The following is a 16,552-nucleotide window of genomic DNA, read 5'->3' as shown; positions in this document are numbered from 1 at the left end:
ACTCACGTTTCAATTGGTTCTATCTAATATGGGCGCGCCAGAGCCCTTTGTATGGTGTAATGGGGCGGACGTAACCGGATGACGACAGTGACGTGCATGCGATGTCGAAGCCGTGATAGTAAACATCAAAGATGGCTGCGGATATGTTGTGTGAGTTTGAGACTGCTTTGGCCTCGACCCTTTACGATTTGGAAGACGGCACTCAAATCTTTCATTAGCAAGTAAGTGGAATGTTCTGTTTTGCCGACCGACCACGCCAAAAGTTTTATTTAACAGTTTAACAGCTGTTCGCTAAACAAACGGTACTTAATACGTCACCTTGTGCATCGCTCTGATTGGTTGTAGTGCTATCAAACTGCGTGCAGTGGCATTTGAAATGCATGAGTAGGAGCCGCTCCTTGAGTTGGAAATGACTATTGATCGTGGCCAGACCCTCTATCGTTCAAGATATCAGGGTCTGGATTTCCAGGCTACATTAGAACAGCATTTACATAAAATATCTCGTATCCTTCCTGAGAGGGCATACATGATATTTTTTCTGCAAACAAATGGTTAATTTGCCAAAGTTGATAGTTGGTCTTATCTTTACAGAAGACTTCTTTGTATTTTTTATGTCAGTTGAATTTAGTTTCAAGTTGAATGCAAATGAGCACAGTTAATATTCCAAAAGGCACAAGCTCTTCCTTGACTGTTTTCAGTCTGTGTTTTTAGTTTTTAGGGAACATAATGGCATTTGGCCTTAAAAAGGCGAACCTTTTTTTTTGTCCGGACCAATGAATGTGAAAATTGACAATTTCCTAATCCTAAAGTACTCTTGATAATCTTTGCACACACTAGACACACTTCTGATCAGATATTTAAGCAGGTTAATACAAATAAACACATTTGTACTTATTTTCTCACACAATGAGAATCGATAAGGAATCGAATCGATAAGCAGAATCGGAATCAGAATCGTTCAATTCTTATCAATTCCCATCCCTACCCATCACTGACCCAATCCAGCACTGAAATCCTGGTTCACTCATTTGTAACATCACGTATAGACTACTGCAACGCCCTCCTCACCGGACTCCCCACCAAACTCATCAACAGACTGCAGATCATTCAGAACTCAGCCGCCCGGATCATCACCCGCACCAAATCATCTGACCACATCACCCCTGTCCTCATCCAACTTCACTGGCTCCCAGTACACTACCGTATCCAATACAAAACCCTACTCCTCACCTACAAAGCTCTCCACAACCTAGCCCCCAATTACCTCTGTTACCTCCTCCAAGAATACACTCCCTCCCGCTCCCTCCGCTCATCCTCTGCTGGACTACTATCTATCCCCACATCACGCCTCAGCACAATGGGTGCCCGGTCATTCAGCTGTTCAGCACCCAGGCTCTGGAACTCCCTCCCCCCACACATAAAACAGTCAGACACCATTACAACCTTCAAATCACAACTCAAAACTCACCTGTTCAAACTCGCACACAACGTATAACTGGTCACTGTCTTGATTGTTTGTTTGTTTTGGTTTGGTTTTTCCACAACGTCTTGTTTTTAATGATTTTATGATGATTTTATGCTCTGTAAGGTGACCTTTGGTGCCTTGAAAGGCGCCTATAAATTAAATGTTATTATTATTATTATTATTATTATTATTATTATTATTATTATTATTATTATTATTATTATTATTATTATTATTATTATATTCATTGATATGTGGTTTTTACTTTTTGGATAAAAGAAATGGCATTTCAGTAAACTGCATGTCTGGCGCTTAATGCGATTCTTATTTCGTTAGATTGGCCTTTAGTGAAAATGAGTTTGACACCCCTGGTATAAGGGAAGGAACGTATGGACTTTTTCTACCCAAAAATATTTGTATTCTATTTAATTTATAATGTTTATTTTTTTCATTTTCTAACTCCAAACACACAGTAGAAGTGTTTTTGGCCTTAGAAATGCATGTTTATAATTGACACTACTTCGACATTCAACCTATATCACTGCAGCATGTACTGTATATTCATATAGCCCAGGTTGTTTTGAAAGAAAAGATGTTCATCTTGATTGTGCATCACAGGACACATATTTTAAAAGGTTTTTTATTGGGCTGTCAAATTAACGCGTTAATTTCGATTAATTAATCACAGAAAAATTAACGCGATTTAAAAAATTTACGCAGATTAATCGCACTTCTATAATGCCCTTTGACCCGGTGCAAAAGTGGTGTGCAGCTGCACCGAGCTGAACCTGTAGCTTGCATACACGGCCCGCACGGGTGAAAGGGATAAAAGTAAAGAGAGAAGCAGGGAGGGCTCTATGGACGGTTTATGGGATGCTTCGGGCAAATAAGCATGAAGGTAGGAAGACATCTTACTTCATTCTCCGCAGTGTGCATTATTGATTTAGTGGGTGCAACAATGTAGGTTCAAAAGTATCTCTCAATCTTCCTCCGTGTGTACAATTTTGTTTGCTAGCTGTCTCGTCTCTCGCGTAAACGGACACCCGCCCCGTGTGTGTGTGTCTGTCAATATTTTTGCCTATGAGTACGACGATGGGGAATGAATCGGCATAGGCATCTGTGGCAGTGCAGCGCTGTCTGTTGTGGAGACAGAAGTTACGAGAGACGGAGAGCGAGAGAGAGAGAGCCAGAGAGAGAGAGAGAAACAAACTGTAGCAGGCTATACAGCTGTTTATAAACAGATATAAAAGTGTCATAAAAGTATGCGATTAATTTAGATTAATTAATCACAGAGCCTGTAATTGATTCGATAATTTTTTTTAATCGCTTGACAGCCCTAGTTTTTTAGATAATATATCCAGACGGACCAGAAATGGCTGCAGACCCCAGACGGTATATTCACCCATTAGTTCAATGTACTGTATACTGTAAGTCTGTGTATGTTGCTGCTCTTCCGGCTAACGCTAGCGCTAGCTTTAAACACAACAGCTCAAATACTACTGATTTACACCTGTTGCCTCTTGCTTTGCTTTGTTAACCAAACAAAACTTATCCAGTGTATGTGCGGTGGTCGTTGTGATTGCTAGGGACGGTGATTAGGTTTTGATTACGTATCGTGGTAGTGGTGTGGAAAAGCAAAGAACTGGTTCCTGATTTGGCACTGGTTCCGAACCGGCCCCCAAACTGCCTCGGTGGAAAAGGTATATGAAAACAGTACCAACAGTATGAGACTCTGTCTGTTTACCCAACAGCAAAATCATTACTTTGCTAAACTTTACAAAAAAAAACAATAATTATTACAGTTTTGTATTCTTTATGGACTCAGTGCACTCCGCTGATGTTCGCCCAGAAATAGTTCCACCAACTCTTCCAAAAAAATTGCCATTTTCACATTTTTGTTTGTGTACTGTTTAACTACAACTGCAAAACTGTTGATATTTTAAACACAATAGCTCAATCATACTTAATTAGACAAAGGGATTATGTTGTCAGCACACACACAGGGATTAGTTCTTCTGCGCTGTACAGCCTCAAGTGCATTTCATACTTACTCTCTTGTAGAAGCTATCTATCAAGCAGGCAATTGAGCTTAAGTTGTTCATACAGTATTATCTCACACCAGTTTTATCCACTCTTTCCTACATCCCTCCATCCTTTAGTTGTGAGGAAGATGTGAACGAATGTGACCGCAGCAATCCAGAGGGCGAGTGTGAGAACGGGGGCGTGTGCGTCAACACTCACGGCTCCTTCTACTGTAACTGCACGGTGGGCTTTGTTGGTCCGCGCTGCAGCCTGCGGCCCGTGGTGGTCCCTGACATGCAGGCCGGGCATGCTGTGGTGGGGAAGGAGGAGCTGGTGGGCATCGCTGTGGTGCTCTTTGTCATCATCACCCTCGTCATCCTCTTCATCGCCTTCCGCAAGAAGGTTTTCCAGAAGAACTACTCACGGAACAACCTTTCTCTGGTCCAGGATCCAGCCACCGCAGCGCTCCTCAACAAGGCCAACGGTGGTCAATTTAAAACCCTGCACTGCACACCGGGAGATCCCCTTAATCTGTACTCGGAGGCGGGGCTGGGGCCCACCATGGTGGGACCTCCACAGGTCCCAGTGAGGCCCATGGCCTACACACCCTGTTTCCAAGGAGACCCTCGGTCCACCCTGGAGAAGATGGTGGATGGGCGCAGTGTGGAGCATACAGAGATGAGCACCTTCCACCCAGAGTCACCTAGGATCCTGTCGGGGAGCACCAGGAGGGGGGTGGTGGTGTGCAGCGTGGCCCCCAACCTGCCGCCAGTGTCCCCCTGCCGCTCAGACTGTGACTCCATACTCAAGAGCCCATGGGACAGTGATGAGGGTAAGTTCATGCTTTTTACAAACGTGTTCAACTGATAACCTAAAACTTAATTAAGCAAAAGTAAAGACATTACAATATTCAAAATTCAAAGGTTTTTATTTGTCGCATACTCATACAGGATGTGCAGTGAAATGTTTGTGTGTGTCTGTGCTCAAAATAGCAATAAAATACTGTACAATAGCATAAAAATAGAATAAAATACAATATAAGTTTTAGCAGAAATATATATACACACAAGAAAGGAAGTACTAAGTTAATTAGTTATTGCAAGTACATATACTTATAGTGCGTAACTCCTGTTGCACCCATGAGGAATTCTGAGCTTCTGCACCAGTGTCGGGGGGCAACACCAGTTTGTTAATGCTGCCATACTGAGAAACACAGAGAGAGTTTTGTGGAGCTGATTGGCTTAATCAACTTTGTGTCAACTCAAAAAGATGACATACTATAGCTTTAAAATCAGAACAGTATGAAAAAAACTAAGAAATATGATTGCAAAATAGTAATGCAGCAAAGTGGTACAACGAGGTAGTAAAAGCAAATATTTATCTAAACAGACATGAACACTCTTAAAGCTACACTTGGCTGTTTTATTTGGTATAAATGTCACAATACCCATTCAGCTAGTAGTAAGTGATGTGGTCAGAGAGTCATTTCTCATCAGTGTGCCCTCCCCTGCCTCTGTACTGCAATCGCCATCGCTCCCATTCATTTTGAGCGATCAGAGCCTCGCTCTGGTTCTCCAAGCTGATTGGTCAAGGGGCAGTCCCTATAGCTCGCCACTGTTCTTGTTGTGTCGGTTACGTGACGCAACAAAGACAGTTTGAAATCATGGCAGACATAAAATGATTTCAGTCTTCGTATTTACCTCTGGAAAAACAGAGAGAACAGGAGGGGAGGGGTTGTTTATCCCAGAAGAATTGAGACGCCCCTGCATGTGAAGGCACATGCAGTGGGATAGGGATAATACATTTCTCTCTTCTTTATTGCATTGTGGAAAAGAGCTTGGGACTTAAGAATGTCATCGCCAAGGACTGCTGCTGTAATAATAATAATAATAATAATAATAATAATAATAATAATAATGCATTTATTTTATATGGCGCCTTTCAAGGTCAAGGTCGCCTAACAAGCATAAAACAAGGTAAAAACACAATTAAAACAAGTTTAAAAAGCACAGAGCTTGCAGCAGATTTTCAGTCCATGGGTGAGTATGCCTGCTTAAATAAATGTGTTTTAAGGTGGGATTTGAAGGTGAGAGGTGAGTCCATATTTCTAATGTCCGGGGGAAGGCTGTTCCAGAGGCGTGGGGCGGAGCGGCTGAAAGCTCGAGCCCCCATGGTGGACAGACGAGCTGGGGGGACGTGTAGGTTGATGGAGGAGGCGGATCTAAGTGACCGGGTGGGAGTATTGATTTGGATGAGGTCAGACAGATATGGGGGGGCGAGGTTATGTATGGCATTGAATGTATTGAGGAGGATCTTATATTCAATACAGTGTTTGATAGGGAGCCAGTGAAGTTGGTGCAGGATGGGGGTGATGTGACAGATGGCAGGGGTTTTGGTGATAATACGTGCAGCAGCGTTTTGGACCAGCTGGAGTTTATGGAGGAGTTTGTGGGGAAGACCAAACAGAAGGGAGTTGCAGTAATCCAGGCGTGAGGTGACTAGAGAGTGGACCAAGATAGCGGCGCTGTTGGGAGTGAGTGACGGGCGGAGGGAGGCGGTTGATATTTCGAAGATGAAAGTAGGCGGACCGGATGGAGTTGTTGATATGGGTATGGAATGATAGGGTGCTGTCGAGGACGACACCCAGACTCTTAACCTGAGGGGAGGGGGAAACTGAGGAGTTGTCAATGGAGAGGGTGAAACTGGGTTGCTTGGTGAGTGTAGATTTGGAGCCAATGAGGGCTATCTCGGTTTTGTTGCTGTTAAGTTTGAGAAAGTGGGAGGGGAACCAGGATTTGATTTCCTGTAGGCAGGCACAGAGGGAGGGGGCGGGAGGGTGGATGAAGGTTTGGAGGAGACATAGAGCTGGGTGTCGTCCGCGTAGCAGTGAAAATTAATGTTATGTTTACGGAATATTTGACCAAGTGGGAGGAGATAGATGATGAATAGGATGGGGCCAAGGACAGAGCCCTGGGGAACACCGGAGGAGAGGGGGGAGGTATGGGATGAGAATGATTTTAACTGAATGAATTGAGTGCCGCCAAAGAGATAAGAATGGAACCAGTCTAGGGGTGTGTCGGATATACCAATGGAGGCTAGTCGGTCGAGGAGGATGGAATGGGAAATGGTGTCAAAGGCTGCTGTCAGATCAAGGAGGATGAGAATGGATAAATGTCCAGAGTCAGCTGCCATCAGGAGGTTGTTAGTGATTTTTATGAGTGCTGTTTCTGTGCTGTGACGGGGACGGAAACCGGATTGGAACTGTTCATAGAGGTTATTGTTGGAGAGGTGGGCCTGAATCTGTGATGCGACTACTTTTTCCAGAATTTTTTAGATAAATGGCAGGTTGGAGATGGGGCGGAGGTTATTGAAAATGTTGGGGTCTAAACCAGGTTTCTTCAATAGCGGTGTAACAGCAGCAGATTTTAACTGGGATGGGACAGAACCAGAGGTGAGAGAGGAATGAATAATGGCTGTTATCAGGGGTAGTAGAGAGGGAAAGGAGGCTATAACCAGGGAGGATGGCAGGGGGTCAAGTTGGCAGGTAGATGGTTTGGAAGTCCGGATGAGTTTTGTTAAGTCAGTCGCTGAGGGGAGTTGAAAGCAGGAGAGAGGTACGGAGAGGGGGGGATTGGGAACAAAGGGAGGCGGATGACTAGACGTGTGAGGGGTCAGTTGCTGGTGGATGGTGGATATTTTAGAGTCAAAAAATGCCATTATGGAGTTACAGTGGTCAGTGGAGTAGAAGTGTGGTAGAAGGAAATCAGGGGGGCGGAGAGAATTGTTGACCACTGAGAACAGGGCCCTGGTATTCACAGCACCAGAACTGATAATGTCTGCAAAGTATTGGGATTTGGCAGATGAAATGGCGTCTTTATAATGGAGGATGTGAGCATAGTGCATTTGTTTATGTATAGTGAGTCCAGTGCTATTGAAAAGACGCTTGGCGCAGATGGGGGGAGAACCAGGGGGCAGAGTGGGGGAATGAGACAGGCCGGGTTTTAACAGGGGCAAGTGAGTTGAGCAGAGATTTGAGACCATGATTGTACAAATCAACCAACTGATCCGGGGTGTATGGGGGGTGATAATGGAGAGATTTTCAATGCCAGTTGTGAGGTCAGCTAGGTTGATATTTTTTATGTTACGGAAGGATATGACACGGGATTGCTTGGTTTTGGACAATGTTAGACATAGATTAAATGAGACAAGTTTGTGGTCAGAGATGGGGAGGTCGGCAGCAGAGCAATTTTGAGGAGTGACGCCTGAGCAGCAGACTAAGTCCAAGGTGTGACCTTTACAGTGGGTGGGGAAATCAATATATTGTGTGAGACCAAAACTGTCCAGGCATGAAATTAAGTCCTTAGTAGATGCAAGATTGGTGTTGTCTAAATGAATATTTATGTCACCAAGCAAAATTATATTGGATGAGAGTGAGCAGATGTGAGTGAGAAGTGTGGTGAATTCATCAATGAAGTCCTTGTTATGTTTGGGTGGGCGGTAAATGTTGACTAAAACAGTGGGAGTAGGTCCAATTAATTGAAGAGCCACAGCCTCGAATGACTGTGACGCAGGCATAGTAACATGAGCGACCTTCCAAGTCTCGCGGTGACCTCCTCCTCTTCCGGAGAGACGAGGTTTGCCGGTGTAAACAAACCCAGGTGGTGTACATTCATTCAACTGAGAAAAATCATCAGGAGTTTGCCATGTCTCACTAAGACAGAGACAGTCGAGTTTGCGGTCGAGGAGGAGGTCTTGCAGTAGTTGTCCCTTGCCAGCAAGAGAGCGGGTGTTGAGTAGTCCAAAGTTGACGTCAGAATGCTGGTTGGAGAAGCTAACGTTAGCCGGCCTAGCTAGGCTAGCTAACGCGCTGTGGTCCACCCTCCTGCCGGTGTTTTTCGGAGGCTGGCGGTGGCCGGAGGACCAGATGGACTGTATGGCAGTGGAGTCATCGATGTTATAACTCCGTCCGGCTCCGCGGTGGGTGTACCTCCGGCGAGCGATGTAGGGAAAGCGGTGCAGTACTGACGGGGGAGCAGAACGGTAGTGAGACCGCAGTTGGAGGAGATCCGCACTCATGTACTGGATCAAGGTTGACGCTGGATTTATTAGAAGAGACAGGACAGTCCACAAGAGCACAGAGCTCACAGCAAGGTTGTAGATCCACATCATGATCCATGGATCATGATGGAGGGAGAAACTCAGAGTTTGTTTTTCGGCCTTGTTTTTTGAACGTTCGGTTTTACGTACCTGGAATACCTGGAATACCTGTTGGACCGAGCAGCGGTAGCAGTAGCCAGGTATTCCAGGTACGTAAAACCGAACGTTCAAAAAACAAGGCCGATAGAAACAAAATTGCATCTATACTAGGCCCATGGTAGGAATCAACAGTAGCACTTTCACCAAGAGTAGGAGGTCTGCTGAAAGCGAGGCATAGAAACATAAAAACTTAAAAAAATAATAATAATAATAATTGTAACTGTAATTGTTGTGCACATGACAAATACACCTCTTGAATTTTGAATCTCCTCAAAAGGCAGTTTTTCTTCATTTATGTCTGACTACCTGCCCTCCATACAGGGAAGATGGTGGACATGGCAGAAGAAGTGACGTGCTTCTCAGAGAGCAACAGAGGCAGTAACTCAGAGGTCCAGTCACTCAACTCCTTCCAGTCTGACTCCTGTGATGACAATGGTAAGACAAACAGGAATCTCATTATCCCCCACTTCCATAGTGTTTCACTTTGTTTAAATGTGATAATTTTTGCTTGTTTTTAAGTGGGTAACACTAGATGTCTCTTTAGAACGTTTTGCTCATCAAGAATCATGCAAACCCTATTAGCCATTAGATTTGGTTGTCTTACATGTGTGAGCCTCTAGATGTTTCAATCATGTTTGTTTGCATTTATTATCCATTTGCTGATACTCCTGCAAATGAATGTACTACAACATGATTATACAACATAATTCCCAAAGAATACTTATTGTCGCTGTTTCACTGCATAGTGTTGGTGGCTGTGGCTTTTGTGCTAGAGATGTGTTTTAAGGATTTTTTCTGAGTTCACTATATTTGTTTTGCAATCCATGCAATCATTGTTTTACTTTTCAGTATGATCATGATTTAAAAATATGACCTTGTTGGCATCTAATCATCATTTGATTGAATATGCCTCAGGCAGATTAAAACTTTTGCCATTGTCGTTCTCACTCTGGCTAAAGAATAGGGGGCCTGTTTCAGGAAGTAAGTTTAACAAACTCTGAGTTTCTCCCTCCACTCTGAGTTGACCAACTCTGAGATGAGAAACTCTGAGTTTCGGGTTTCAGAACAGCCAAGTCGATCAGGGTTAGGTCAATCAACTCAGAGTATGTTGACTACAAAGTATTTTCTTACACAATATAAACTTCAAACATGTCTCAAAATTCGCCACACTCAACATGTATATGATCATTTGTAAAACTATGTTATTTACAGTATATGCTTTGAAACTTTATCTGCACCCCCTTTCATTGTAAGGCATTGTATTAATCAATGATCTTGCATGCTGTTGTGATATCCGAGTTTTTGCATTAGGCTTATGTAAAGACTCATAAATGATAGGCAGTAGGGTGTGGAGGCAATTTTCTGTATAAATAATAATGTTTGTCCCTCAGTTGCTGGTGCGATGCTGATGTGCAGACGTTGGCACATTAAATTACATAATTTTAAAGCTGTTAGGTTTGCCGAGTGTGTTACCATGGTAACTGACTCTGAAACATGCTTGTTGTGTTGTTGGTTTATGGCTTTACATTGTTTTGTTCTCACATGGCTTTTTTTTTGCATTATGAAATCAATTGTCTTTGTATGGCAGTGTATCATCATGCTGATTTTAATTTTTAATTTATTCCCCTGAACTATCTCCAAAAATGTGAAAAAATATTGTATTCAGATTGTCCCCCAAACATCATAATCAGAAGGCAGAGCAGAGCAGGTTGTCCCCTCTACAGACAGGACTGGCAGTAGTGGGCTGCCGGCCACAAGTAAAACCACAGATGTGGGGAAATCCCTTGACTAACACAATGACAAACTGTTGTCACTTTGAATGGCTTTGTCTCAAAAACTTGTGTCCTCTTTTCCCTCCACAAGCCTCCATAGTGACGGTCATTCGACTGGTCAATGATGCAGTCGACACAATCGAAAGTGAAGGTACCATGTCTCATCCACTCTGTGCCTCTCCTCTCACTTTTCCACTCTTCTCTTCTCAGTCTTGTCCTTTACTGTAAATACCCAGGCTTAATACACATCACTGTGTGTTACATGCTGTAGCTTTCAGTGAATTAACCCTACTGGGCACTGAACTTGGATTAGTTCCGAACATGTCAATACTTATGTTTACTGATTATTATCATTAGTTATTTTCTATTTTTGGTGAGTGAGTTTAACCCACTTTTATTGTAGCTTTTCTTCAATAAGGTCTTAGTCTACGAATTTACAGATGTGTCTACAAACTTCTTAATGTGACTACACATTCAAGGATGTTTGTTTGCATTTACAGATATATGTATGCATTTAATTAATTTACTAATCTAAATATATTTACAAATATTAATCAGATTTGGAGAGTTAGAGAGACACATTTACAAATTTACAAATTTGATTACACCTAGACATATTCTGCAGATGACAGCACACATTCCCCAGTCTCAGAACGCATTTGGATAAAAAAAAAAAAAAAAAGTTTTATACATTTATAAATCAGATTACACACACACACACACACACACACACACACACACACACACAGATTTAGATACTGTTACACGGCTCTCCACTCACATTTGTAAATAGTTTTGCTACAAAAATGTATTAGTAGATTGACTTAAAAACAGATTAACAAGAAAGAAAGAAAGAAAGAAAGAAAGAAAGAAAGAAAGAAAGAAAGAAAGAAAGAAAGAAAGAAAGAAAGAAAGAGAAGCAAATAATAAAAATAACTGTAGTTTGTAGTAGTGGCGTTGAGACACACACACACTGCTTTGCTTTCCTTCCTTTTTTATCTTTATAATTGATGAGGTTCTTGTTCGAATGTTTCTTTTGAATTCCCAAAACATCAACTGAGAACTAAAGGGAATTATGGGAGGTTAAGGTAAAACATGCACAATCTAGAGTTCTCATAAGCAACCCTCTTAATCAGGAATGTAATTTTTTCCATAACTGAAATATCTAGGATTTTAAATTGATGTTATTACAAAAACACTTCAGAGATTTTCATTAATTCCCAAAGAGCATCAAGCATTATTCGGTAACTCTTTATATTAATGGTACATGAATCATCATGAATTGAGTTAATGCATGAAAATGCATGAATTCATTCTTCATGATCTTTGAGTTATTACTGATGAACATGTCTGAATAAGTCACACCAATACACATGTGTTTTTTTTTAAATACCAAGTGTTGAATTAATTTCTCATGACTTCATGATGTTTGTGGCCCATCAAATAAAGACCTGGTTCATATTATTCAAACTATTTAATTCAGTTCAAGGTCACCACAATTTCAAGGTCACCACTTTATAAGTTCTGAACTTGAAATACTAGGTCACCACTTTATTTGAAGGAGCTTTATTTGAATTAATCTATTGTTCCTGCGTTTTGTTCCTGCGTTGAACCATGCATGAGATATCATTAATCCTAGTAAATTAATGATAGCTCATGAAGTACTACATGAATTATTCCATCCATTGTCATTAATATTATATTAACCATTAATATAAAGTGTTAATTATTCTTCTTCACTAGTGACATTAAGAAGAGTCATAATCCAATGCTTAAGGTTTCTGTGGTATGTTGTTCTTCCATCTGACAGTGTCAGTTATGGACCACGGTCAAAGCTACAACAGAGGTGACTACTCTATCTATCTATCTATCTATCTATCTATCTATCTATCTATCTATCTATCTATCTATCTATCTATCTATCTATATAACTCTTTGTTTATCTAGCTGTTTATCTGTGTCTGCAGTGAGTAGACAAAATAACAATCAACCAATGAAAATAAACACAAGTGTCAATTCGCCTCATTTCTACTCTAAATTTAAATGTTTGTAAATGTAACATTTTGTCTCTGTGCATATTTAGTATTCGACCTAATATTCCCTAATATTCTTTGGGGCGCTCCGTGGAGTAGTGGGTAGAGCGCCTACCATACTGGCTCAGGCCTCGTCGCAGTGGTCGCGGGTTGGAATCCGACCTGCGGACCTTTACTGTGTGTCATCCCCATCTAATTCCCCTCTTCAACTATCAATAAAAAAGTTAAAACACCCTAAAAAATAAATACACTCCTGAACAAAGACCGGCAGAAAATAGCAAGTATTCGGTAGTTGATGGTAACCAAGTTGTAAGTAGAGATTCAAAATGCAAAAAGAAGAAATGGGAGCAAGAGACAAAAAACAAAGTAGGTTTTTTATTGAAAACTGCATTAGAACTCAAACAGACTATTCATCAGCTGATCAAAAGTTAAAGACCATAGCCTTAAAAACTCAAAAATGCAAACAAAAAGTTTCAAAAAAGCACTCAGTGGTGGGTAGGCCCACCATTTTTTTCTTTAACCGGTTAACCACAAGAATTAACGGTTATTAACCGGTTAACTATTTATAGTGAAATACATGAAACATTATAGCAGGGCTCCCGACCTTTTTTTTGTTCCATGGACCTGCATATTAATTTAAAAACAATTCAGGGACCAGTAGCCAATTTAAATGCCTACATTTTGACATTCACACGGCACCTTGTGAAGAGGTCTAGTATGCGAATGTAGGAGCAGAAAGTGCAATAAGTGACTGAAAAGGGACATTTACACACACACACACACACACACACAGGCTTAGGGGATGGGTAGCCTACCGAAACCCGGTGCAAAGTAGGGATGTAACAATATACCGCAAAACGGTCGTTCGCGATATGAAAAGGCCACGATTGTCAACCGTAAGTTTTTTCTTGTTATACCGTGTCACGGTATTGAGGCGAGCGTGCATGGTAAATGCGCTCCGTCATTGTGGAGAGTCTGGTGAGCAACGTTGTCATAAACGTAGCACTCAATCTAACACTGTATGGGCCACACCAACATTGGAAACCAAACAATAACACATTGACACAACAACTTATCACTGAAACATGACTTCTAACTTTAAACTGAACAGTCACGTCTCACGTGGGCCGTTGTTTACACTAGCGCGTGCAGTTTCGCCACATTGAGTCACATAGCAGCGAAGAAGAGAGAGAAAGAGAAAAGGGAGCTAGATAAGAGAAAAAGATCGACAGCTTACCAGACTGAAGAGAAAGTTGCTCGCGGGTCAATTATATCATTATGAATCCAGGCGAACGTGAGGAAATGAGATTATAAAAAAATAAAAAATAAATAAAAATAGAACAGAATAGAATAGAATCCACCGCGACCGCGCGTTAAATCCCCGGTAAAGTCGGCGAACTTCCGTGAAAGGCAGATGAAGGAAATAAGTCCAAAGATCCTTGATATATTCATCACAACTTAACGTGAACTCAGCATAGACAGTATATAAAAGCTACCACATGTTGAGCAATACTATGGAATCCCTACTATGTCAAACTTAGGTGACACTACTTTGGTCAAATGAAGGTGACGTTGCGAAAGTGTGAGGAAGGGAGGGGGAGAGGAGTGCATTGCAAAAACATTGATTTTGAGACTGCAATTTAAGTTAATAACAAATAAAAATCATAAATAAATATTTTACAGAGTTCATTGTGTCTGTCATAATGTAGGCCTATTAAGGTAAAACATGGCTTGTAAAAATAGAGTTGATAAGCAAATAAAACATAAATAAATGGGGAAATTATCACACTATTTAAATAATTTTTATTTTATACATACTTTTACAGTTACAGACAAGTGACTAAATTAAGTTTAGATTTAAAATTCCTATTTCAGTTTGAAAAATATAGGTGTAAAGCTTCTTTAAAAATAGCAGTAGAGAAGCAGTGTCTTTGTTTTGGTGATAAGTTGTTTAAATCTCTCAGAAATCTCTTCTTCATATTAAGATATAAAAAATTTGAATTATTCTTGCGTTTATGTTTTATTTAAATCAGCGTTACACCATTTAATTTAAGGGGGTAGAAATTAATTCCGCGCTTAATATCGTATCGTGATATCAATCGCAATATTGTATCGTATCGTACCCAAAATTTCATATCGTTACATCCCTAGTGCTAAGTAGTGCTGAGCACGGGGCAACATTTTGAAAGACCGTAGTATTGATAAGCTCCGACGTTATCAGCACTGCATAACGATACTTAACGCTTTTGTTTATGACGGATTTTCGCTATTGACCCTCGCACACAAGCATGGCAGACCTCTCTGTGTCTGTGCAGGGGCACTCGCTGCCTGTCTGTCACTCTCTCACACTCAGCATCCACCTCAAGAATGCTAATGCTAGCGCTATGTTAAGCTAGCGGGAGCCCACGCTGTTAATTAAATTATACAAACACTTGGCAGGGGAGTGTTGTGACCATAAATTGTGACTGGCTATCTTTCTGGGAGCGTATGATGGACCTATTATAAAGTTGAGAGTAGCCTACACCATTGATTTTCAACCAGTGTGCCGTCAGAGATCGTCAGGTGTGCCGTGGGAAATTATTTAATATCACCTAATTAACCATTGTCGGGTGTCTTTGTGTGAGGAAATGGGAGCGGAACATAAAGTCTTATTGCTCCACACGGAGGTCCGGTGGCTGTCGCGCGGCAAAGTGCTGGCCCGTGTGTATTCGCTGCGAGAGGAACTTAAAGTTTTTCTGACAAACGAGAGGTCCGATTACTCAAAGCTGCTTGCAAGTGATGAGTGGTGTGCAAAGCTGCAGACTGCGACCAAATGCTCGTATTTTTGAGACAGTGTGAGAAGGCTACTATTTTGAACTAGGGGCATGCGCGCGACTAGGAAATTCGCCGACATATTTTTTCATTATTATTATTACATCCATTATTAGCGCTTTGTGTTTGAGAGAGAGAGAGAGCAGATCAGTGAAACGATCAACAGCGCGGATCACGTGACCTACTCTCATCTCAGTGTCCCGCTGTTGTCACGTCTTTAACATTTTGCCAACTGGCGACTTTTTCCGCTATATTTGCCGACTTTCCACCATAGCGCTAAGGCTAGTTAAAGACCAGAGACACATATTGCAACTTTTTTTAATATCGCGCTCACCATAGCCGAGTACTAGCAACGGCTGCTGTCTCCTCCTCCTCACCGCTGACAGCCCTCACTCACACGGTTTGTGTGTCGGATAACAGCCCCCTGCTACCTGCAGCAGCCAGCAGACAGACAACACCGTGTCGCTCTCAGCAAGAGCTGCCAGGTGACGTTTGTAAACACGGGAATAGTTGTATAGGTCCACATTCAATTGGCGACTGCATATCTATATAAAAAAATCTAACCTTGTAGTTATGGCAACTAACAAAGTTTTTAAGGTTAGTTTATATGTAAAGAGGTTTAGGTAATTTGTATAGGCCTACCTGGTCAGCATTTTCTATTCATTTAGCCTCTTTCAGAATTGCATATTATGCAAATTAGTTGATTATGTCATCCAGCTACTACTAGTTAATTTTGGCGCAATAACTATTTTCCTTATAGAGGAGTCAGCAGAGATAGAGAAGGAACAATCACAGGGCTCAGGTGTAGAAGGGGTTGTGGTGAAAATGGGTCAAAATCCCAGTCTTTCTACCATTCCTGCCAGGATATCCATTTTGTGTTCATTGAAACAGGCCCAGGTTTCACACTAATGGTGCGAACACACTAGGCATTTTACACGCGTAAGATTTACGTGCGTAACGCGGCTAAAATGTTGCTTGATCATTTTGTGTCAAAAAAGGCTATACGCGCGTAATGTGACGAGTCTCCCTCCCGATATTGTATTTCCCTTATCAACCATGGCTGCGATCAGAACCGACCCGACAAAACAGCGTGCATGTCCACACAAAAACAACAACAATACGGCCAACAACTGTGCCAAAAGACAAACTGAACAGCACAAATAGCCTAGCATTAAAACAGCATTGCATATTCA

At 41.6% G+C, this 16,552-nt stretch overlaps 1 protein-coding gene across 1 annotated transcript in view; it reads left to right on the top strand.

Moving 5' to 3' along the window:
* The window catches only part of fat3a (FAT atypical cadherin 3a), a gene marked incomplete at its 5' end in the record, with an annotated part of 180,183 nt that overhangs the window by 154,931 nt on the left and 8,700 nt on the right, over positions 1 to 16,552 (top strand). Inside the window, 4 exons of the mRNA XM_080054049.1 lie at positions 3,625 to 4,319; positions 9,065 to 9,178; positions 10,607 to 10,666; positions 12,326 to 12,361. Of these exons, the coding sequence (XP_079910175.1) occupies positions 3,625 to 4,319; positions 9,065 to 9,178; positions 10,607 to 10,666; positions 12,326 to 12,361 (905 nt within the window). The remainder of the gene's footprint in view (positions 1 to 3,624; positions 4,320 to 9,064; positions 9,179 to 10,606; positions 10,667 to 12,325; positions 12,362 to 16,552) is intronic.

This window comes from Ammodytes marinus, assembly GCF_949987685.1.
Source record: "Ammodytes marinus genome assembly, chromosome: 3".
In the NCBI taxonomy this organism is placed as follows: domain Eukaryota; kingdom Metazoa; phylum Chordata; class Actinopteri; order Uranoscopiformes; family Ammodytidae; genus Ammodytes; species Ammodytes marinus.
The sequence above is the reverse complement of the archived record's forward strand: the minus strand, read 5'-3'. Positions and strand labels throughout refer to the sequence as shown.